The sequence below is a fragment of the Perognathus longimembris genome, chromosome 19 (assembly GCF_023159225.1).
Source record: "Perognathus longimembris pacificus isolate PPM17 chromosome 19, ASM2315922v1, whole genome shotgun sequence".
Lineage (NCBI taxonomy): Eukaryota > Metazoa > Chordata > Mammalia > Rodentia > Heteromyidae > Perognathus > Perognathus longimembris.
In genome coordinates, this window is record NC_063179.1 from 47,094,091 (window position 1) to 47,119,134 (window position 25,044).

Genomic DNA, 25,044 nt, shown 5'->3' on the forward strand with positions numbered 1-25,044 from the left:
CTTAGGCCGCTCGGCTGGGCCGCGGGGTGCGGGAATGGCCCTCTGGCCCGTCTCCTGGGCTTCTCCTCCATTCCTCTTAGGCGTCCCGCCAGTTCGCTCGCTCCTGGGTGGCTTCCCGAAGCCGGGGCGCCGACAGAGGGCCCTCGGCGGCCCGGGCCCGAGCCGCGCGCCGGGGACCCTCCCTCAGGAGCTCCACCGGACGTGGTGGCGAGGACTCCCGCCCCAGGGCGCGCCCCGCCCCTCGACGCCCGACGTCATGTCCGGTCCGGCCCCGGCCCGCCCTCCGTCCTGAGCTCTCCTCCCGCTCGCCGTTAGGGAGGCTCCGCGCCTCAGCTGCTGCCCGGGTTGCCGCTCCCGCCCCTTTTCCCGCGTCTCCTCCGCCACCACCGCTGGGGATAGCCGAGGGTCGTTACCGGGCTGGCCCCGCGCCGCAGCCGCTGCGTTATCTTTCCGCCAGCGGCCGCCTCAGGAAGAGACCCGCTGGCCGCGGAGCTTCGTGGGGCCTCCGTTCTCGCCCCGTTGACGTCGCCGCGGGTCCTGGAGAAGCGGCCGCGGCCGGGGAACGGGGCTTCGCTGTTCCAACGGTGGGTAAGCGGGCGGGTACCCGGGTCTGCGCCTGCGCGCGGCGCCGGTCGCCGCGGCCCTCCCCCCGCCCCCCGCGCCCCCCAGCTCACCCGCGCCGCTCCGGAGGCTTTCCGTTTCGGGTGCGGGAGGGCCGGCGGCGCAGCCCTGGGTGGAGGCCGCGACCCTGGCACCGGGGGTGTGGCCGGCTGGTGTCTTCGGGCCCTGCGGTCCGTGCGCGGGAGCGGGCGTGCCCCTCGCCTCCGGCCCCCCGCCAAGTGCGGGGCGCAGCGCCCCGCTTAGCCCACGCCGCCTCCGCGCTCGCTTCAGGCTGGGCCTTGAACTGGAGGCCGGAAAAAAAGCGTGTGGTTTCTTGCAGGCGGGGCTGCGCCCCTGGTTAAGGTCATGTGAAAGGAGTGGCCGCTGACTTCCTCCACTCGCCCAGAGACGGTCGCCCAGCCGGGCTGTCGGCGTGCCCGGGCCCCGTCTCGAGTGCAGGCCGTGTGAGCCGCAGGGGTCACTTCGTGGGGCGTTGAGTTGCAGATGGGGCACCTGGTTTCCTACACCAGGCTATAGGAAATTGAACCGGTTGACATACTTGCCCAGGGGGGATTTTTTTTTTTTTTTTTCCTTTTTCAGTCCTGGGCCTTGGACTCAGGGCCTGACCACTGTCCCTGGCTTCTTTTAGCTCACGTGAGCCACAGCGCCACTTCTGGCCATTTTCTGTATATGTGGTGCTGGGGAATCGAACCCAGGGCCTCATGCGTGCTAGGCGAGCCCTCTACCACTAAGCCACATTCCCAATGCCCCAGTGGGGATTTTAAAGCTTTTTTTTTTTTTGGATTTGTTTGTAATCAGTTAAAATCAAACGGACTTAGAAAAACCTTTGCATAATTTCATGTGGCTCCTCATTATGCTCTAATTGAGAAAAAAAGTTAGACAACCGGACTTGGGAATAGCTAAAGTAGAAAAATGGCATCCAAAACTGCAGTGACGCCAATTTTTCGCCTAAAATAACAGGTACATTTGTTTATTTTAAAAATTGACATTTAGCTGGGCGCCGGTGGCTCATGCCTGTCATCCTAGCTACTCAGGAGGCTGAGATCTGAGTGAGGCTCACGGAGCAGGAAAGTCCCGGAGGCTCTCCAATTAAACACCAGAAAACCGGAAGTGGTGCTGTGGCTGGTATAATAGAGCGCTAGCCTTGAGCTGAAGAGCTGCGGGACAGCCCCGGGCCGAGGTCAAGCTCCACGACCAACAACAACAAAAAAGTACTACATTTTTGGATATTTTAAAATTATTTGGAAGGGTTAATGTTAAACTGTGCCTTCAACTCTCCTTGAAATACTTGTTGGTCTAGATGTCTCAGAAACATAATATGGCTTTTGAATGGGATTGAATGAGCTGGTCATTATTATTGGGTACCTCCTTTTATTATTTTTTGGTGCCAGTACTGGGGCTTAACTCGGGTTCTGGGCAATGTCCTTTAGTTCCCGCCCCCCCCCCCCCCCCCCTTTAAGGCTAGGGCTCTATCACGAACTTCAGCTCTGCTTCCAGCTTTTTCTGGTTACTGGGAGATGAGTCTCACAGACTTTACTATTCTTGAACTTAAATCCTCAGACCTCAGCCTCCTGGGTAGATAGTATAACAGGCATGAGCCACTGACACCTGGCTTCCTTTTACTCTCAATCTGGACTTCTTTTTAAATTAGGGTGATATTTTTCTCCAGTTGTTTCACCAGGTAGGCCTCTGCATGGCACAGTTGAAGTCCTTGTTTGTAGGAGGGTGTGTATCACAGTGGCAGGAAGTTTTTCATTGGGTTAAGTAATCGTTACACCATGTCTTTTTTTTTTTTGTAATTAAAACGTTCCTCTTTTAGGACAGAAAATGGTTGAACTGAATATATTGTGACTTTGTATTTCCCCATCAGTAAAATGACACTTATCATATACAGATAACCTCATCTGTGCCTGTATCATTTATTGTACACTGGGTTTTAAATGGGGAGTATAGTAGCACAAATGTCTTTGTTAACAAATAATTTTTTTTTCGGGGGGGGGGGCGGTCCTGGAGTTTAAACTCTGGTCCTGGATGCTGTCACTGAGCTCCTTTTGCTCAAGGCTAGCACTCTACCACTTGAGCCACAGCACACCTTCTGGCTTTTCCCATGATTAATTGGAGGTAAGAGTCTTAGGGACCTTTCCTGCCTGGGCTGGCTTTGAACTATGATCCTCAGATCTCAGCCTCCTGAGTAGCTAGGATTATAGGCATGAGCCATTTACGCCCAGGTTCTTTACATTATTGTTGTTTTTGTCAGTCACGGGGCTTGAATTCAGGGACTGGGCGCTGTCCCTGAGCTCTTTTGCAAGGCTAGTGCTCTATCACTTTGAGCCACAGTTACATTTGTGGTTTTCTGGTGGTTAAGTAGAGATCAGCGTCTCACGGACTTTTCTGCCTGGGCTGGCTTTGAACCACTATCTTCAGATCTCACAGATTTCACAAGCCTCCTGAGTAGCTAGGATTACAGACATGAGCCACCAGCACCTGGCTTAAATCTTTTATATCACATTGTGCTTATCCATTCATCTGTTGATACACATTTTAATTTTTATACCTTTTGGGTTTTATAAGGTTATTGTAAATATAGATGTCAAAATAAAACTGAAGTCTCTACCACTTGAGCCATATCTACATTTCCCTGCTTTTTGCTGGTTAATTGGAGTTGAGTCTCAATTTTGTTTGCTGGGGCTGGGAGCTGGTTTCAAATCACTACCACTATTCTTGGGTCTCAGCTCCCAAGATGAAGTGAAGTCTCTGCTTTCAATTCTTTTGGGTATATATACCCTGAAGTGAAATTTCTGGACCATATGGTAATTTTATGTTTAATATATTGAAGTGAAATATTTTCCATAACTGCCCACTGTTTTTTTGTTTTTAAAATTTCCATCAGCAATGTATAAGGATAAGTTTTTCTGTGTCTTTCCCAAGAATTATTTTAATCTTAGTTTATTTGACCATAACCATACTAAAGGTTGTTGTGAACTTGTATTTCATTGTTTCTGATTTGTATTTCACTAAAAGCTAATAGACATTTTTTCTTGTGTTTCTTGGATAAGTTACATATCTTCTTTGGAGAAATATCCAAGTCCTTGTTTATGTTTTATTTGGGGTTTTTGTTGTCGAGTTGATGTAGCTAGTCTCCTCCCCCTCCCCCCCCTTTTGTGGGTTGAAGTCAGAGCCTGGGTGCTGTCCCTGAGCTTTTTTGCTCCAAGCTTTGAGCCACAATGTTACTTCCCAGTTTTCTGGTGGATATTTGGAGATAAGAGTCTCATGGATGGGGCTGGGGATATAGCCTAGTGGCAAGAGTGCCTGCCTCGGATACACGAGGCCCTAGGTTCGATTCCCCAGCACCACATATACAGAAAACGGCCAGAAGCGGCACTGTGGCTCAAGTGGCAGAGTGCTAGCCTTGAGCAAAAGGAAGCCAGGACAGTGCTCAGGCCCTGAGTCCAAGGCCCAGGACTGGCAAAAAAAAAAAAAAAAAAAAAAAAAAAAGAGTCTCATGGACTTTCCTGCCTGGCTGGCTCTGAACTGCCATCCTTGGATCTTAGCCTCCTGACTAGGATTACAGGTGTGAGCCAGTGGCGCCTGGATTGTTAGCTAGTTTTAAGTCGAGGAGCTTTTTTATTTTTTTCTGGTCAGTCATGGGGTTTGAACTCATGGCTTGGGCACTGTCCCTGCGACCTTTTGCTCAATGCTAGTTAGTGCCGTACCACCTTGAGCCACAGCGCCACTTCTGGTTTTCTAGTGGTTAATTGGAGATAAGAGTCTCAGGGATTTTTCTGCTCCAACCAGCTTTGAACTGTGATCCTCAGAGCTCAGCCTCCTGAGTAGCTAGGGTTATAGTACAGGCATGGACCACCTGCGCCCAGCTTGAGGAGAGCAGGAGCTGTTTTTCTGTCTCATTTCTTTTGTTTCCTGTTTTAACTCTGTTATACTAAATTATTGCTAAAGTTTAAAAGTTATTTGAACTGATATACTGGGGCCTGAGTTCAGATCAGGCCCCTGAGTTCAGGAACTCAGGCCCTGGGCCCTGCCCCTTAGCTTTTTTACTCACAGCTGTTGCTCTGCTGCTTGAGCCATACCTCTGCTCCCTTTTGGGGGTTAATTGGAGATAAGAGCCTCTGGGACTTTTTCTGCCTGGGCTGGAGCCACCCACACAGCTCCAGATATATATATATATATTTTTAAATGCTGATAATGGGGCTTGAACTCAGGGCCCCACATTGTCACTAGGTTTTCTTGCTCACAGCTGGTGCTCTACCACTTGACCCATACCTCTACTTCTGGCATTTTACTGATTAATTGAAGATAATCTCACAGACTTGTGCTGGGACTAGTTTCTAGACTTGATCCTCAAATCTCAGCTGTCTCAGTAGCATGAGCTGTCAGCACCTGGCTTGAAGCAAAGAGGCTCATTTTTTATTTGAACAAAGATTTTCATAGTAGTTCTATAACTAGGTTCCAGCCACATACTTATCAGTACTGACAACCTATTTCTGTCATATCAGTATTAAAAACACATACCCAGATCCTTGCACTGGTTGCTCTCATCTGTAATCCTAGTTACTCAGGAGGCTGAGATCTGAGGATCACTGTTTGGATCCAGCCAGCCTGGGCACAAAAATCTGTGAGATTCTTGAATCAGCAAAAAGCTAGAAGTGGATCTGTGGCTTAAGTGGTAGAGTACCAGCCTTGAGCAAAAAAGCTGAGGGACAGACAGCATCCATGCCCAGAGTTCAAGCCCAGGTCTGAAACAGCTCTTTTGACACAAAAACACCTCCCTCCATCCATCAATTGAATAAATACCCTATTTTAAAAGAACTTTGTTTAGTATCTAGGAGCAAAGGGGGCTAGTTGTTTCAGAAAAAGGAGTACATGTACATCTGAACTTGGCTATGGTTTGCCAAGCTGGAAGGCTTGGCATTGACCAAGAGAGGCAGTAGGTTAATCCGCGAGTAGCTGATTTTGTTTGGAAATGGAAATAAGTGTTATTTGGAGTGAAATGTCATAAACACTTGTACCACATTTCATATGGTATATTAGACATGAATTGTCTCTGTGTATAACTTCATACATTTCAATGCAAGTAAAAATTTTTAGTGACAACTATAGTTTTCTACCTAAGATAGCTGACTTGTCACTAACTTAATGCCATTGAAGCTGTACTTAGTACCATTGCACCTGTTTCTTCTGCTCCGAGCTTTTGCTTTTCTTCTGAGTAATGGAATCCTTTTTCCTTATCTTACAGGAGTGATTGGAGATACCTTGGTTCTGCTATTGGTTAGTGTTTGGAACTGTAGAAACAAAGATGAAGTCTTTTTGTACTGTTTGGCTCAGAAAATAGCAGTGAAGATGTAAAGATAAGAATAATCGCTGCTTTAAAAAAAATACTACTGGGGATTGAAGCCTCATACATATTGGGTCACTGCTTTGTGTGCTAGCTGCTAGCTTCCCTTTTTTTTTTTTTTTTTTTTTGGTGTGGAGGATTGCATTCAGGGCCTCATGCTTACAGCTAGGCTGGTACTCTACCACTTAAGCCAGGTGTTCTGTTTCTTTGTACATTTTTTGTTGTTGCAGAGCCTAGGGCTTGAACTCAGGGCCTAGGCTGTGTCCCTGAGCTTTTGTGCTCAAGTCTAGCACTGTTCACTTGAGCCATAGCTCCACTCTAGCTTTCTGTAATTAATTGGGGATGAGAGTCCTGCCCAGGCTGGCTTTGAACCTTGATCATCAGATCTCAACCCCCGGAGAAGCTAAGATTACAGTTGTGAACCACTAGTGCCTAGCTGCATTGGTTATTTTGTAGGTAGGGTCTCCCTTTATGTCTGGGCAGATCTTGTGCTTCCCCATGTTACTGGGGATGCGAGGCATGCACCACTGTATCATCTAGCTCTTGGTTGAGATGGAGTCTCGAATTTCTTTTTGTCTGAGTTACCCTCAACCAAGATCACTTCCAATTTCTCTACCTTCCAAATAGGATTATAGGCTTGAGCCACTGTGCTCTGCTTCTTTTTTTTCAGAGCAGTTTTTTTGTTGTTGTTGTTGCCGTATTTTTTTGTGCTGGCTCTAGGGCTTGAACAGCACATTCCCTGAGCAGTTTGGCTTATGGCTAGCACTCTACCATTTGAGCCACAGCTCGGAAATGAGTCTCATGAACTTTACTGCCTGGGCTGGCCGTAAACTGCAGTCCTCAGATCTCAGCCTCCTGAATAGCTAAGAGTATATAGAATCTTCGGATCCGTAGTCAGACGCGTTATCCATTGCGCCACTGGCCCGTGCCGTCCTGAATAGCTAAGAGTATATAGGTGTGAGCCACTGGTCTGCCTTCAGAGCACTTTTTTATGCAAGTCTTTGGAAAGAGAAATGTTTTTATTTTAGAGAGCTTTTTTAACTAGAATAAGTTATAGAATTACCCCTAATATCCCTAATTTTGGAGGAAAAATGTTGTAGTTTTGTAGTAATGAGCAATAACAGATGGTGAGTTAGTCAGCAATGGTTTCATATGCCTAATCACAGCTCTTGGGAGGCTGAGGCTGAAAGCTCTTTTTTCAAGCCAGTCTGGGTTACTTAGATTACCTCTAAAGGGGCGGGCGGGGGTGGGGGGGAGGGAGCTAGTCTTTCTAAGGCCTTACTCCGGTCAGTTTGGTCTGGTAGGCGCTGATTGTGGTATACATTGAGGTTTGAAGTCACTTGAAGACTTGAGGGTCACTTGTCTAAAAAGTGAAGTTTTTGAACACTTGGATAGAAAGGGTGATTTATTACGAGTGTGTTTAGTATACTAACACGAATGTTTCCCTCTTCAAAAAATAGTAATGAGGGGCTGGGGGTATGGCCTAGTGGCAAGAGAGCTTGCCTCGTATACATGAGGCCCTGGGTTCGATTCCCCAGCACCACATATACAGAAAACGGCCTGAAGTGGCGCTGTGGCTCAAGTGGCAGAGTGCTAGCCTTGAGCAAAAAGGAAGCCAGGGACAGTGCTCAGGCCCTGAGTCCAAGGCCCAGGACTGGCAAAAAAAAAAAAAAAAAAAATAGTAATGAGATTTTACCTCCTTTATACCACTTTGCTACTTTTTTTTTTTTTTTTTTTTTTTGCTTGAACTCTGGGCCTGTGTTCCAGTTTGGTGCTAGTATGTTCCCACTTGAGCCATGTCCCCACTTCCGCTTTCTGCTTGTTACTTAGATTTATTTGTCTGCTCAGGTCTTAGTCTCTGGTTCATCGGTGTGAGCCACTGGAGCACTCAGACAGAGAGCCCTGAGCTTCCTAGGCAGACATTCGTCAGCTATGTCTCTAGCCCTGTTTTATTTATGTTTTTCTTTCGCTACTTTTCAAAGAAGGTCTCACCTTTTTGTGTGTGCTAGTAATAAGGGCTTGAACTCAGGGCCTCTCACTTGGCTTTTTTTGAAGTTCAAGGCTAGAGTTCTTCTACTTGAAACACACCTCCACGTCTAGCTGTGTGTGTGTGTGTGTGTTTGCACGTGTGCGCGCACCAGACCTGGAGCTTGAGTGTGTGTGCGCACACCAGACCTGGAGCTTGAACTCAGGATCAGAGTTCTTTTATTTTTATTTTTTTTTAGCTTTCTCTTCCAAGGCTAGTATACTACCACTTGAGCCATAGCACCACTTCCAGCTTTTGGGTGGTTAGGTGGAGGTAAGACTACTTTTTGTCTGCACTGGCTTTGAGCAACAATTCTAGATCAGAGCCTCTGGTGTGGCTAGACTTACAGGCATGAGCCACTGGCACCTTTTTGTTGTTGTGTGTGCACGCACACACATTTGAGTGTGTGCACTGGTCCTGGGGCTTGAACTCAGAGCCTGAGTGCTGTTCTTGAGCTTTTTAAAAAAAGTTTGAGGTTAGTGCTCTAGCACTTGAACCACAACTCCACCTCTGGCTTTTTTGGGGGGTGGTTAATTGGAGATAATCATCTCAGGGATTTTACTGCTCAGGATGGCTTTGAACCCAGATCCTCAGACTTCAGCCTCCTTGAGTAGATAGAATTACAGCTGTGAGTCACCATTACCCTGGCAGTTTCCCCAGTATCATCCTTATTCACTTAGAAAGAATGACTGAGGTACCACTTGTTTTCTTTTGTGTAGGCTCTGGGGCTTGAACTCAGGGCCTGGACACCGTTCCTTAGCTTTTTTTGCTGATGAATAGCACTGGAGCCACAGCTATTTCTGGCTTAAAAAAAAAATTTTTTTTTTTTTTTTTTTTAAGCTAAAAGTCTCCTGAACTTCTGCTCAGTCTGGCTTCAAAGCAGAATCCTCAAATCTCAGCCTCCTGAGTAGCTAGGATTACAGGTACAAGCCACAGGTGCCCGGCAAGGTACCTTTTCTTTTGCTACAGTGCTTTTTACTGGTATAAGCTATGGCCCCCAGCTAGTTTCACAGTTTCTATCACTTTATTTCATGATGAGAAGTATATAAAATTAAACATAATTTCTTATTCCTTGTAATACCACCAGGTGGTACAGCTGTCACATCCTTTTTTTTTTTTCCCCCCCAAGTCCTGGCGCTTGAACTAAGAGCCTGGGCACTGTCCCTGAGCTACTAGTACTCAAGGCTAGCACTTTACTATTTGAGCCACAGCTTCAAGCCTTTTCTGTTTGTACTGAGGAGTTGAACCCAGGGCTTCATGCATGCTGGGCACGCACTCCACCACTAAACCACATTACCAGCCCAGTCATGTACATATTTAAAATAATTTTAGTCGCTCATAATCTCTAATCCCCTAATTCTAGGCCAACCTGGGTAAAAAGTTAGCACGACTGTCAGCTTAACGAGTATCTGGCTGTGGTGGTCTCTATGTAACTCCAGTTATATGGGAAGCTTAAATTCACTTGCATTCCAGGATAGGTCTAGCACAAACGGGAGGGAGCTCTATACCCCAAATAACTGCTTTCACTGAAGGATTGTGGTAGAGGCCTGTCTAGAAAGCACAAGGCCATAAATTCAAACTCCAGTGCTTAATTTTTTTTCTTTTGGAAATCCTTTTTTTTTTTTTTTTTTGTATTTTACACACACATATACACACACACACATTCCTTCTTTATTGTCAAAGTGAAGCACAGAGGGATTACAGTTTCATATATAAGGCAAGTACATTTCCTTTTTTACATTTTTTTGGGGGGTTAAGTTATTACATATATTTAACAGTATACATTTTGACATTCACTATGATGAAAATTGTTCCATTCTACATAGCTTAGGCACTTTCTCCATTTCAGGTGATATGTACTTTACGTTTCCTTTGTTTAGTACCATCTGTTCCCTGTTTCATTCATTCCTTTCATCCCAATCCCACACATGAGATGATTGGTTCCCTTTCCTCAGTGTCCAGTGTAGGGATGGTTCCCTCTGCTATTTTATTGTTGTTGTTATTATTGTTACTTTATGTTGAAAGTCTACACATTATATTACCTGTGTCAAGCCTTTTGTTTAATTGCTTTCTTTTTTTTCTTTTTTCTTTCTTTTTTTTGCCAGTCCTGGGCCTTGGACTTAGTGCCTAAGCACTGTCCCTGGCTTCTTTTTGCTCAAGGCTAGCACTCTGCTACTTGAGCCACAGCGCCACTTCTGGCTGTTTTCTATATATGTGGTGCTGGGGAATCAAACCCAGGGCTTCATGTATACCAGGCAAGCACTCTTGCCACTAGGCCATATTCCCAGCCCCTATTTAATTGCTTTCTGAACTAGGCATGATGGTTTGTTCCTGTAGTCCTGAATAGTTAAGAAGCTGACCCAGGAGGATTGCTAGGGGCCAGGAGTTTGAGATCAGGTTACTATAGATACTATACTTTCTTTGCTTTCTTTCTCTCTCTCTGTCTCTGTCTCTGTCTCTCTGTAGGTCATAGGGCTTAACTCAGGGCCTAGATGCTGTCCTGAGCTTTTTCACTCAAGGCCAGTGCTCTAATAGTTTGAACCACAGTGCCATTTCCAGTTTTCTGATGGTTAATTGATGAGTCTCATGGACTTTTCTGCTCTGGTTGGCTTTGAATTGAGATCAGATCTCAGCCTCCTGAGTAGCAAGGATTATATGTATGAGCCACTGGTACCTGGCTGTTTTCTTTTTGGCTGGTGCTGAGGTTTGAACTCAAGGCCTTGTGTTCACTCTGTTGGTTCTCTGCTACTTGAGCCACATGTCCAGCCTGGCATTTTCTGGCTAATTTTGAGTGTGTGTGCTGGTCCTGGGGCTTGAACTCAGGGTCTGGGTGTTACCTTTGAGCTTTTTTGTGCAAGGCTAGCACTCTACCACTTGAGGCACAACTCTTACTTCCAGCTTTTTTGGTAGTTAATTGGGGATAAGAGTCTCACAGACTTTACTGCCTGGGCTGGCCCAGACCAACAATCCTCAGATCTCAGCCCCCTGAGTAACTAGGATTACAGATGTTAGCCACTAGTGCCAGCTAATTGATTTTTTTTTTTAAATAAAAGTTTTTTATGTTTGTTTTTGGTGGTACTGGGATTTCAACTCAGGGACTTGTGCTTACTAGGCAGACACTCTTTATCACTAAGCTGTGCCTTTAGCCCTCTCAAGTTGCTTTAAATTCAAGATCTTCCTGCCTCAGCCTCCTTGTTACTGAGATTATAGACTTGTGCTACCACCATGAATAATAATTTAGTTTTTTGTACTTTTTTTTAGGCTTCCATCATGAATTATCACAAAGTAGATGACTAAAATAATAGAAATTTTTCTTTTATAGTTCAGGAGGCTAAAAGTCTTAAATCAAGGTCCATACTCCAGAAGATTGAAAGGGAAAGTCTTTCCTTGATTTTCTTCAGCTTCTTATGGTTTCTGGCATTTTCTTGCTTCCTCACTATTTTGTCTGTCCTGTCCTTTTTTTTTTTCTAGTAGATGTGCAAAGGGGTATAGTTACATAATAAGGTAGTGAGTACATTTCTTGTGATATCTGTTACACTCTCATTTTTCTTTCCCTTTCCTAGATCGGGTAGGCATATATACAATATCCAGTGCACCAAAATCATATACAGTAACCACGTAGGGTACACCAAAGGAAATTCACCTAGAACATTAAATGTAACGTCAACAATAGAATCCTCCTGTGTGTCCTGTCCTTTTTAAAAGGACATCAATCATTGACTTAGGGCCTGCTCTAAGTCTAGCCTGACTTTTTCTTTTTCTTTTTTTGCTTTTCTCATGCTTGTCTGGCTTCTTACGCTGGTACTCTACCACTTGAGCCATGACCCCAGTTCTGCTTTTTGTTAATTTTTTTTTGTTGTTTGTTTGTTTGTTTGTTTTCCAGTCCTGGGGCTTGGACTCAGGGCCCGAGCACTGTCCCTGGCTTCTTTTTCTTCAAGGCTGGCACGCTACCATTTGAGCCACAGCGTCACTCCTGGCTTTTTCTATATATGTGGTGCTGAGGAATTGAATCTAGGGCTTCAGGTATGTGAAGCAAGCACTTTACCACTAGGCCACATTCTCAGCCCCTTGTGGATGGTTTTGGAGATGGAGTCTAGTGATCTTTTGTGTTCCAGCTGGCCTTGAACCACAGTCTTCCAGATGTCAGGCTTGAGCAGGATTACAAGTGAGAGCCAATGGCACCGGCTTTAGGATGATTTCATTTTGAGATCCTTAAGTAATTTGCTCTGTAAAGTTCTTATTTCCAAATCCAATTGTGTGGATGTGGATAGGTCAGAGTGTTTTGGGGGGCACCACTCAGCTGTTAGTGTGAAAGCAGTATTTATGTGACTTAAACTTTGGGAAAGGAAACAGTTAAATAATGTCAAAAATATAATTTGCAGTGTGCAGAAATGTTATTTGGTGCCATTCTCCAGTCTGAGTATTCTAGATGGAGCTATCAAATGAATAATTAGTTGATGTGCCTGGAGCATAGGCTTGACCTTCTTAAACAGTTGTTAAATTTTCCTACCATAAACAAATTAAGAAAAAAGTAACCTGAAGATTGTGTTCAGTTTGAGAATATGAGATTCTGTGATACTGTAAATTGTAAGAAATTACATGGGAGATGAAGAACTAGGACTTTTTTTGGGGGGGGAGGGGGCAGTGTTGGACACTAATGTAGGGCCTTTAAATCTTGAATACATGCTCTACTTGAGCTATACCCTTAGTCCCAACAAGTGCTGACTTTAGGTGTTAAAATCTTTGATTTCACATTCTGTTTCTAATCCTTATTAGCTGGTTGGAGTACGTGTAACCTCCACTTGTTAATGTTTGCTCTGTCTGCATCATCATTAATTATTGATGTTCTTTAGGAGAGAGAAACTTGTGAATTGAAAGATTTTTGCCTTTGATTATTTTCTTAGTAGTAACAATGAGTTTTTACTGATGAATTCATAAATTCCTATTAAATCGTACCATAAGAAAAAGATAAATTTTCAGGTTTTCTAGTTAGAGGTTGGAGGTAGTAATAGACAGGAAACATAAGGCATCACTGTATAGCTATGTTAGTGATGGTATACAACTTACTTCTGACATAATTAACATGTATATTTAGATGTTTGGATTGAAACAGGGCTTAGCAGTATACCAGTGAAGTATGTGTGACCAACCAAATCTGGTAATGACTCTTTACTGTATGTCAAGAAAATTCCTATTATGTCAAGAGAATATCAAGTTGATTTTTTTATCAACCTGATTTTTAATATGGTTGTTAAATATTTAACCCTAAAGTTAACTTCTCTAAAAGATCTTTATAAATGTAGTTCAAGTTGTGTTTTAGATGAATAGGGAGATGGATTATAGGTGTTCCAAGATGCTTTGGGAATAGCCATCTACTAAAAGATTTGTTAGAGGAATTTGGCTTCCTTCCCATCAGGCTCCATTGCTCCCCCCCACCCAGTACCGGGGCTTAAAACAGAGGCCTAGAGCTCAGCCTTTTCCCCTCATGGCTGGTGTTTAACCACTTGCCCAGCTTTTTGCTAGTTAAATTGGAAATAAAAGTATCTCAGACTTTTCTGCCCAGGTTGGCTTTGAAACTTGATGAAATTTTAGGATTACAGGCCTAGTCCCCCCCCCCCCCCCCTTTTTTCTTTTTGTTGTTATGCTGGAACTTGAACTCCGGGCCTGGGCACTGTTCTTATTTATTTATTTATTTTCTTGCCAGTCCTGGTGCTTGGACTCAGGGCCCAAGCACTGTCCCTGGTTTCCTTTTGCTCAAGGCTAGCACTCTACCACTTGAGCCACAGCTCCACTTCTGGCTCTTTCTGTTTATGTGGTGCTGAGGAATCAAACCCAGGGCTTTATGCATGCACTCTAAGCCACATTCCCAATCCTACTGTTCTTTTTTGATGGTTAATTTTAGGTGATTTTTCTGCTTGGAACTGTGATCTTTAGGTCTCAGCCTCTGGAGTAACTAGGATTATAGCTACTGTCAAACACCAAATAATAACACTCTTCTGCTTAGCTGAAGCTTCAACGAAGTGCTGCAGCATAGTTGTGTATTACTATTATTGAAAGATTTCCTAATAGATTTAATTAGAACAGTTAACAGACACAGCGCCACTTCTGGCCATTTTCTGTATATGTGGTGCTGGGGAATTGAACCCAGGGCTTCATGTATAGGAGGCAAGCACTCTTGCCACTAGGCCATATTCCCAGCCCCTTTAGATTTAATTAGAATTCACAGGTGATGATGAGGTCAGATATTAAGAGTAGTGCCAAATAAGTGTTTTCTTCTAGTGTACTTGCTCTCTCCTTCTCCTCCCTGATTGTTTTGAAACAAGGTCTTACTATGAAGCCCAGTTAAACTTGAACTCCCTATATAGCCCTAGCTATCATGATCTTGCCTCAACATCCCACATGATGAGATTATAGGTGCTGGTTTTCTAGCATTATGCAGAGGAAAGAAAGGATTGATTTTCTGTCCATTACCTGCATACATAATCTCAGTCAGGCTTATTTTATTTTATTTTTTTTGGCCAGTCCTGGGTCTTGGACTCAGGGCCTGAGCACTGTTCCTGGCCTCTTCCTGCTCACGGCCAGCACTCTGCCACCTGAGCCACAGCGCCCCTTCTGGCCGTTTTCCATATATGTGGTGCTGGGGAATCGAACTGAGAGCTTCATGTGTAGGAGGCAAGCACTCTTGCCACTAGGCCATATTCCCAGCCCCTCAGTCAGGCTTAGAGACAGGGAAATTGTTTGGAGTCACATTCCCAAAATGGTGAAGTTGATATATAAAGTCTACTGATTCTCTTCATTCTACTCTTTCCTGATATATGTTAATGCTTCTCAAAATGAGAAAGCTCAGACTGCCAATGTCCTGTTGAGTCTGAAAAAAATTAATGTTTAGAGGAAACCTAGAGGAAACGGGCTGGAGTTGAGTGTTTGTGGTTCAAATTAAGTTTCTACTAAGGAACATGTATTTTTTTGAATGCAAAAGGAATGCTCCCGTGAAGATTATCTTCTGAAATTTATTTATTTATTTATTTATTTTTTTTTTGCCAGTCCTGGGCCTTGGACTCAGGGCCTGAGCACTGTCCCTGGCTTCTTCCTGCTCAAGGCTAGCACTCTGCCACTTGAGCCACAGCGCCGCTTCTGGCCGTTTTCTGTATATGTGGTGCTGGGGAATCGAACCTAGGGCCTCGTGTATCCGAGGCTGGCACTCTTACCGCTAGGCTATATCCCCAGCCCTGAAATTTCTATTTTTAAAAAATACCTTTATGGGGAATGGTGCTGTGCCTCAAGTGATAGAGAGCTGACCTTGAGCTGATAGAGGTCTGGTACAGCACCCAGGCCCAGAGTTCAAGCCCCAAGACGGACAAAAAGACAAACGAACAAAAATCTTTATGGGCTGGGAATGTGGCTTAGTGATAAAAAGTACTTGCCTAGCATGTATGAAGCCCCGGGTTCGATTCCTCAGTACCACATAAACAGAAAAACCCAGAAGTGGCACTGTGGCTCAAGTGGTAGAGTGCTAGCCTTGATCAAAAGAAGCTCAGGGACTGTGCCCAGGCTCTGAGTTCAAGCTCCAGGACTGGCAAAAATAAATAAAACACACACACACACACACACACACACACACACACACACATATATACACTCACATATATATGTATATTCCTCATTTGAAAGATTCTTACTCAGTTTAGCTAGCTTAATTTGAAACTTTTCTTATTTTTTCATGCCCATGTTTGGCTTGAACTGAGGGCCAGGATGCTCTGCTGGTAAATATTTTCTGCTCAAGGCTGATATTCTACCACTAAAGCTACCCCTTTGCTTCTGACTATTTGCTGGTTAATTGGAGATTAACTCTGGGCTAGCTTTGAACTTGGATCCTCAGATCTCAGTCTTCTGAGTAATAGCTAAGAGTCCAGGCCTGAGTCAATGGCACCTGGCTAATTTGAAACTTTGCCAAGATTTTGCCAATGACTAGATTTTTATACACAGAAGAAATCCTTTCAGAATAGATAACCTCTTCAATGGACATTTTTCTAGTCCCATATATATTTACCCTGTTTTAGTCTTTATTTCACAATTAAAAGATACTGTGGAATGTGGATGCTGGTAGCTCATATCTGTAATCCCAGCTACTCAGGAAGCTGAGTTCTAAGGATTGCAATTCAAATCCAGCCTGGCAGGAAAGTCAGTGAGACTTTCACCTCCAATAAACTACTCAGAAAAAATTAGAAGTAGAGCTGTGGCTCAAGTAGTATAGTGTTAGCACTGAGCAAATAAAGGAAACTTAAGGACAGATTGCAGGCCCTAAGTTCTAGCCTCAGGACTGCCACCAAAAAAAAAAAAAAAAGTACTATGGGAAACCAGGCACTGGTGGCTCACACCTCTAATCCTATCAACTCAGGAGGCTGAAATTTGAGCATCGTGGTTTGAAATCAGCCTGTCAAAGTCCATGAGTTTCCAAGTAATCACCAAAAAAGCTGGAAGTGGAGCTGTGGCTCAAGTGGTAGAGCACTAGCTCAGGGACTAGCTCAGCGCTAGCCCTGTGTCCCAGGACTGGCACACACACAAAAAAAAGATACTATGGAAAATCAAAATGATTTTTTTTCTCTTCTAGATTAACTGCTGAAGTGCTGATCGAGTTCTGCGTTTCTTCAATGAGGAACTACAGGCTGATCTTCTGCCATAATCTCAAACAACCATAAATGACAAAAAAATGTTTGCTCACTGAGGGTAGCTGGTGCAGAAGACATTTTTTAAACTTAGGTGTTTAAATACTCAGAGGTAAGTTTTCAAAAGAGTAAATGCACAGAGATTTTTGGAGTTTGCCCCTTGTAGCTGCTGTTTTCGTTTCTCTCCTTGATTTTTATTATCAGTTATTCTGCCTGCAATTTGATTATTAACTTTGAGGTTTTGTAGCTTCTAGCTGGCACTACATGTTTTATAGATGTTACTTGTCTAAGACTATGTAAATATATAGCATTTTCTTCTTCTTAAATTAATTTCTAATGTTCCTGTAAATTGATTGGAGTGCTTTCTAGTCATGTAACACATATTCTTATCCAAGGGGGGGTATATGATTGATCAGGGCCTATGTTTTTAAACTTTGAACTCTTGAGTAGATTAATCTTTGTGATCTGTAGTAAGTTTTGTTACCAGTTTTTGAAAGGTTTTTCTTTTAAAAGATAAAATACATAGTACGCAATTTTTATAAAATGAATTTTTCCTGGGATTGTTTTCTAATGCTTTAGATATTAGACAGTCATCTGAGCCATTGTTTCTTCCGATAGCTTGATTTTTATTTTTTTTTACTACTATATGGGCCTTGCATTTCACTAGTCACATAGCCTACCTAGCACTTGAACCATGTTCCCAGTCCTTTTTGCTTTTATTTTTCAGATAATACATTTACTTTTTTTGCCCAGGCCAGCCTTAGCCTGTGATCTACTTAACTAACTATACATTCCAGTAGCTGGGATTACAGGCTCATACCATATCTGTGGTACTGTTTAGCTTATTGCTCAACTTGTTGGTTGAGATGGAGTTTCAACAACACCCTCTTCTTCCTGTATCCTTCTAGTTCACCTTCAGAGTACCTAGGGTTACAGATGTACACCAGTATGATGGGCTCTTTATTGATCCCAAATTCTTAGAAAGTTAATACAAACAATGCTTTTTTTTTTTTTTTTTGCCAGTCTTGGGGCTCGGGCCTCAGGGCCTGAGCACTGTCCCTGGCTTCTTTTTGTTCTACCTCTTGAGCCACAGCACCACTTCTGGCTTTTTCTGTTTATGTGGTGCTGAGGAGTTGAACTCAGGGCTTCATGCATGCTAGGCAAGCACTGTACCACTAAGCCACATTCCAAGCCCCAAAGAGAGGTGTTTTTCCTAGGACTTTTTTTTCCTTTTTGTGTATTTTGAGACAGTGTCTCCCTCTATAACTCAAGACTGACCTATATACAACTGACCTTACTGTAGTCCAGGTTGACCTCAAACTTTTTCAGTTGTAAATCTCAATTTTCAAGTGAGGAAGTCCTTTTTATCAGTACAGGGTTTCATAATTATTCAAAAGAAAAAAATTAAGTGTGGTAGTACATACCAGCCTGGGCTATATATTAAGACTGTCTCAAAAATGAAAAAAGAGTGACTATTAATAACTCTTGCTAGCCCATCTCTATAACAAGAGATTTTCTTTTTGGGTTATTTGTGAATTGAGGGTTTAAATGTGGCTCATAAATTCAAGTCTAAAGATTGATTGGACTTTTTTACCTGTGTCATTAAATAAATTTAATCAATAGATTGTGGGGCCAAGTTTGCCCTTAAATTTGTCTTTGAGATATCAATTGATTTCATTTGCTAATTTTTAAAACAATCAGTTTTGCCTTTGTTAAATGTGTAAATACTTAACAAGAGCATTCAGAACTGATGTCATAGTGGAGAAAATAGGTAATTGTATTGAGCTTTATTTGTAAAATAAGCAATCTAATAACTGGGAAATAAAATAGATGAGAACACATTCAGGTTAAAGCACTTTTCTTTAATGTATTTAGTCCATATTGCCACCTGTTAATCATTATAGTCTTTTTTTGTTTTGTTTTGTTTTGTTTTGTTTTTTTTTGTCTTTCATTTGGCAGAAAAGACAGCTTTGATTTCTGGCTGCAAAAAAGATATGAGGAAGAGCTCCTCCCCTTCCTTGAGTAACTGCAACTCCGTTCTTGCTAACAAAATATTTGGAATTCCACTTGATGAGCTGCAGCAGGGAGGACATCCAGACAATGAGGTTCCGTTCATAGTCCGCCACGTTGTGGACTATATTGAGGAACATGGTATACATTTCCTTACTTTGAGGGCTAGCTTTTGTTTTAATAAACACAGCTTAACCCTTGATCTTGGATTTAATTTTTTTTTAATGTGGAAAGTGGAAAACATGAGAAACAATAGGATTCTTTTTAAAGCTTTACTATGTTTTTTTTACTTAAATTCATGTGCCTAGAAATGACAGTTGCCTAGCCTAGGACATTTTTAATGGGGGTGATAGGAATATTTTTAATGGCTATAAAGGGTGGGATAATATAGAACATCCCTCAGAGATAGTATGTTTCTAGATAACTGACTTAAAGGCTTCTAGCCAAATCTGGGGGGCCCAGAAAGGCTTCCAAAAGTATGAACACTTTAAATTGCTTTGAGAATGAGTATATTTGATCAAGTAGTTGGATGTTGCAGTTTAATATTTGCCTTGAACTAATGTAGGAGGTCTGGAGCAACGAGGACTTTTTCAAGTCAATGGAAATGCTGAGACAGTGGAGTGGCTTCGGCAGAGATACGACAGTGGAGAAGAGGTGGACTTGGTTAAGGAAGCAGATGTTCCCTCAGCTATTAGTCTTCTTAGGTTTTTCCTTCAGGAACTTCCTGAACCTGTTATTCCTGGAAGTTTGCATATTCACTTAATGCAGCTCTCTCAAGGTAACATACTTTGATTCTTAACAGTGAGTCAGTCATTATGATTTGAGAGTTCTTACCTTTTAGAAATTTTGACATGTAATCACTAAGTATAGTATTCCAGAGATTAATTTCTTAGCTTTCCATTTTCTGTTTGGAGCTATGTGATCTAGTTATGGGAATGACAGCTTGCCAGATTACATAGTAATGTTTACTTTTTGATAATTGATCACAGAGACACAGGAACAAGAGGCAGAGAAGGGAAGGAAAGACTTGTCTATTTTGTTCATTCTCTTAGGAAGGTTTTTAGATCTCGAAGAGAGAATAAATTATTAGATCCATTTGTTATCAATAAAATATGTCAACTGCTTGGGAATACTTGCTGTATGCTAGATAGTATTCTAGAGGCTGGGAATACAGCACAGAACAAAATAGTTAAATATCTACCCTCTTGGAGCTAAAACTTTACGGGAGGGGAGAGAAGTAGTTGATAAAATAAATATAAAATAAATACATAGCTATGATAAGCAAGTGATACAAAGATGGAGATAATATAAGGTAGAATTTGTTAGTGTTGATACAGTTATGTTTGATAATTATTTTGTATTTTGCTTTTAGTAGATACATGTGATTTTCATAACCGTGTTCTGCAAAATGCTTAGGTTGTTATTGTTAATTTCCCACCAGTTACAGGTAGGATGATTTAAAAAATCCAGGGACTGTTCATTCAACATAAGATCAAAGTACTGGCACATTGGAATGAACAGTTGGTAATATAAAATAAAAAATGGTTACTGGTTGGATTTTAAATTATACGTAAAACTATGTGACTAATCCTTTCTTGATGTACTTTTTAGACATTTGTATGTTTGGTTGTACTGTGCTTTGTGTTTTTCTAGGCAGGAGCATTATTAGCACTTGATCCACTTTGCTAGGCTTTTTTTGTGTTGGTTATTTTGGAGATAGGGTCTTGCTTTACTCCTGAGCTGACTTGGATTGTGGTTTTCCTGTTTTTGGTTCCCCATATTTCTGGGACGCCAGGTGCATACTACCACACCTAACCATTGGTCGAGATGAAATCTCCGTGTTTCCCGGCCCCCCCCCCCCCCCCCAGTCCTGGGGCTCGGACTCAGGGCCTGAGCACTGTCCCTGGCTTCTTTTTGCTCAAGGCTAGGACTCTACCATTTGAGCCACAGCACCACTTCTGACTTCTTCTGTTTATATGGTGCTGAGGAATTGAACCCAGGGCTTCATGTATATGAGGCAAGCACTTGCACCCTACCACTAGGCCATATTCCCAGCCCAGAGATTTGCAAGGATTTTTTTTTTGCCAGTCCTGGAGCTTGAATTCTCCTGAGCACTGTCCCCAAGCTTCTTTTGCTCAAGGCTAGCACTCTATCACTTGAGTGAGCCACAGTGCCATTTCTGGAAGGCTAGCACTGTACCACTTGATCCACAGCGCCACTTCTGGCTTTTTCTGTTTACATGGTACTGAGGGCTCAAACCCAGGGCTTCATGCATGCTAGGCAAGCACTCTACCATTAAGCCACATTCCCAGCCCTAAGATGGAATCTCAGACTTTTTTTTTTGCCTGCATTGTCTTTAAACCTTACTTAATCTTATGTAGCTCAAATTGAACCACCATGCCCAGCTTGGGACTTGTGTTTCACTTTGCAGAAATGGCTTATATCATGACCATAATCTTTTACTAAGAGTTTACTTAAGAGTTCAAGTATTAGCATGTCTGCCTAGTAATAGTGCAAATTAAGCTCAAACTTGAATACCACCTAAAAATAAAGTCCTTTTCTTAATTTTAAGAAACTGTAGAAAATTTTAGAATAAAATACAGTTGGGGTGATACTCATTACTGAAGTAATAAACTCATTTTGAGTATACCTCTGGTAAATTACCTTTCTGTCATCAATCAAGTTAAAATAGGCTTGGTTTCTGTTAGTAACAAACACAAGATCTAGCTTATGTAATAAAATTTACTTGTTAAGAAACCAGTATGAATTTAGAGAGAAAAACAAATGAGAAATAAGACAATTTAATTTAGTTCTACTAATATTGCTGAAGTTAATAGTTCTTTTCCAAATGTCTGGGGGAAGAATAAAGTCTGTCCTGCTGTTCATTCCTTATTTTCCCCTTTCCTTAAGGTGAAAAAAAAAAGTTAGTGAAAAATATTAGTGAAATAGTATTAGTGAAAAATATCGCTATTATTAGTTTTTTAAATTGCTGTTTTGCTCAGTAGTTGGTGTTGATTGGTAGTGTCAGTGCATTTTAACTTACAGTTGGCATTACTTTAGAAACACAGGTAGAGTCATGCAGGAGACACTATGAAGAGAACTAAAAAGGGAAACTAGAGAATTGATGCCAATGAGTAATAGATGAAGAAAACACCCTCCAGCAATTGAGAAACTTGAGTTCCTTTTTCCACCTCTTTCTTCCCAACTCTTCTCCCCACATTAATAAGTGAAATGCAAAGCCTTAAGGCATTTAGCCTCTAGTAGAGGAAGTGAAGAGGTTTTGAATTGGTATAATAAATAAGTGATGCAAGTGGAGTAATGTGAACCTGGCAAAATATCTGAGCTTTACTTTTTACTTCGTTAAGAAAACCTGTAATTATGTTTTATAGATTATAATAATGAAGATGAATTTGGAAGAAAGTTGAGGTTCCTCTTGCAACAGCTTCCACCTGTTAATTACAGTTTGTTAAAGTTTCTGTGTAGATTTTTAGCTAATGTAGCATCACATCATGAAGAAATTTGGTCTGCAAATTCTTTGGCTGCTGTCTTTGGTCCAGATGTCTTTCAGTAAGTTGTTTAATAAATTTTTGCTCAATTTTTAGAAATGAAATTTGTGAAATTGAATCGTATTGTCTTCCAAGTATCATTATTATGAACCATTATTTTTTATAGTAGATCTGATTAATCTTAATAGCTTTGCTGTGAACAGGGTACAAATTAGGTAGGCTTTACAGATGGGAAAACTGAGGCACAGTATGATGACATAAATTGCTCAGTTTCATAATGTGACTCATTGGTTTTCTTCTAACTTTACCTGCTATTTAAGAACTCAATTCAATTTGAACTTTTATTCTTAGCATTTACACAGATGTGGAAGATATGAAAGAGCTAGAAATTGTAAGCAGGATAATGGCGGGACTTCTGGAAAACTACTATGAGTTTTTTGAGAATGAAGAGGAAGATTTTTTATCAAATGATTTGAGTTCAATTACTGAACAGGTAAGAGTATCTTAAAATCTATTTGGAGGGAGAATTTATGTGTTTCAAGAATCTCCTTTATGGGCTTCACACACTTAGGGCGAATTTATGTATTGAACTGCAGGTGATTCTCTTGATTGCTGTTTGTAATCAGGTGACACATCCACGTAACAAGTGAATTTTTTTCCCCCCTTTGAATAACTTTGTTTGTAATTTAGGCAATAGGAAAAGCATTTGTGTTGTTGTTGGTCATGGGGCTTGAACTCAGGGCATGGTACTGGCACTGAGCTTTTTTCCTCAAGGCTAAGTAGGGTTCTACCACTTTCAGCCATAGTGCCACTTCTGGTTTTCTGGTAGTTAGTTGGAGATGAATCCCACAGACTTTCCTGCCTGGGTTGGCTTAGAACCGCGATCCTCAGATCTCAGCCTTCTGAGTAGCTAGGTTAATCCACTGGTGCCCAGGAGAAAAGCACTTCTTCTTCTTCTTCTTCTTTTTTTTTTTTTTTACTTTCAATTTTTGTGCTGGTTCTGGGGCTTAAACTCAGGGCCTTGATGCTGTTGCTGATCTTTTTTGCTCAAGGCTAGTGCTTTACCACTTGGGTCACAATTTTGCTTTTGGACTTTTGGTGGTTAATTGGAGATAAGAGTCTCATGGACTTTCCTACCCAGGCTGGCTTTTGACCTATGATCCTCAGATCTCAACCTCCTGAATAGCTAGATTACAATCATGAGCCATTGGTGCCCAGCTTATTTTATTTTGTTGTGTTGGGGATTGAATCTAGTTCCTAGAGCATATTAGCTATGTAAAGGCATTTACGTCAGAGTATATGGTTGATATTTGTTTTAGACCTTTTTCTATCCTTATTTACATAGACATTGTTTATTTTTAAGAAAAGTAAGATGTTCTTCTAATATAGAGGAATATAGGCAAAGGGTGAGAATTTAAGGTAGAGGACAAGATTAACAAGATCAGTGTGTGTGTGCACAAAGTAAGATGTTCTTCTAATATAGAGGAATATAGGCAAAGGGTGAGAATTTAAGGTAGAGGACAAGATTAACAAGATCAGTGTGTGTGTGCACGCGTGTGCGTGTGTCTGCACACGTGCGCACGCGCCTGTGGACACACTTGCAGGTCTTGGGGCTTGAATTCTCACTTAGCTGGTACTTTACCACTGCCACATCTCTATTCCTGGCTTTTGGCTGGTTAATTGGAGATAAATTTAAGATAAACATTTTTTCCAGTCCTGGGGCTTGTGGTACTGAGGAATCAAACCCAGGGCTTCATGCATGCTAGGCAAGCACACTGCCACTAAGCCACATTCCTAGTGACCCCCCTCCCCCTTTTTGTTATACTAGTCCTGGAGCTTGAACTCAGGGCGCGGGTACTGTCTCTGAGCTTTTGTGCTCAAGGCTAGTGCTCTATCACTTGAGCCACAGTTCTACTTCTGGCTTTTTGGTGTTTTAACTGGAGATGAGTCTCTCAGTTTTTCCTGCTCAGGTTGGTTTTGAACTGTAGTCCTCAGATTTCAGCCTATTGAGTAGCTAGGATTACACAAGTAGGCCTCTATTACCTGGCAGAAACAGGTTTCTTTAAAAAAAAAAAAACAACAAAAAAACTTCTGCTTATAATTCTAGCTCCTCCAGAGGCTGAGATCTAAGAATGAAGGTTTGGACAAATCCTGGTCAGACAAATCCTAGAGACTCCTATTTCCAGTTAGCCGGTAAAAAGCTGGAAGTGGAGAAGTGGCTCAAAGGGTGGAGGACTAGGCATGTAGGACAATTTAGGACCACCCTGAGTTTAGGTTTTAAAACTAAACAAAACGAAAAACCTCACATGAGTTCTTTCTTGTTGTAAGGTTCCATTTCCTTGTGAAAAGTTAAATGTGAGTTAGAAGTTGGCTGACATTTTCTTAAAACATAACACTTTCTGGCAAGATTGAGTGTGTGTGTGTTGTGTGGTGCCAATCCTGGGGCTTTAACTCAGGGCCTGGATACTGTCCCTTAACTTTTTCACTCAAAGATAGCTCTCTACCATTTGATCCACAGTTCCACTTCCCGCTTTTTGGTGGTTAATAAGAGTCTTTTGCACTTTAGTGCACTAACTGCCTTCTATCCACAATCCTCGGATTTCAGCCTCCTGATTGAGCCATTGGCAACCAGCTTTTTGTTGTTTTTAAGTAAGAAATTGTACTCATCTAACGTATCCTTTATTTTCTGTTTACAAACAAAATTTCCAGGGAACAAGATATATAACAGTAGTTGAGTACAAATGAAATAAAGATCACAGTTTCAAAGAGTCAAAATTAGACGATTGCTGAAAGTCAGGCAGCTCACTTATCAAATTAAAACATATATTAATATCAAAAAGTATTAAATACAGGCTCCAGTGAGTC

General features: G+C 42.0%; 1 protein-coding gene across 5 annotated transcripts in view; it reads left to right on the forward strand.

Annotated features, from left to right (window-relative positions):
• Positions 1-271: 271 nt before the first annotated feature.
• The window catches only part of Fam13b (family with sequence similarity 13 member B), an 80,254-nt gene continuing 55,481 nt past the window's right edge, over positions 272-25,044 (forward strand). For 3 of the 5 annotated variants that reach the window (XM_048368485.1, XM_048368487.1, XM_048368488.1), the window contains exons 1-6: positions 272-584; positions 16,609-16,775; positions 18,623-18,814; positions 19,239-19,451; positions 22,063-22,240; positions 22,531-22,672. In XM_048368485.1, coding sequence (XP_048224442.1) covers positions 18,658-18,814; positions 19,239-19,451; positions 22,063-22,240; positions 22,531-22,672 — 690 coding nt within the window. In that variant the 5' untranslated portion in view covers positions 272-584; positions 16,609-16,775; positions 18,623-18,657. The remainder of the gene's footprint in view (positions 585-16,608; positions 16,776-18,622; positions 18,815-19,238; positions 19,452-22,062; positions 22,241-22,530; positions 22,673-25,044) is intronic. The other 2 variants (XM_048368489.1, XM_048368490.1) reach the window with 2 other exon arrangements.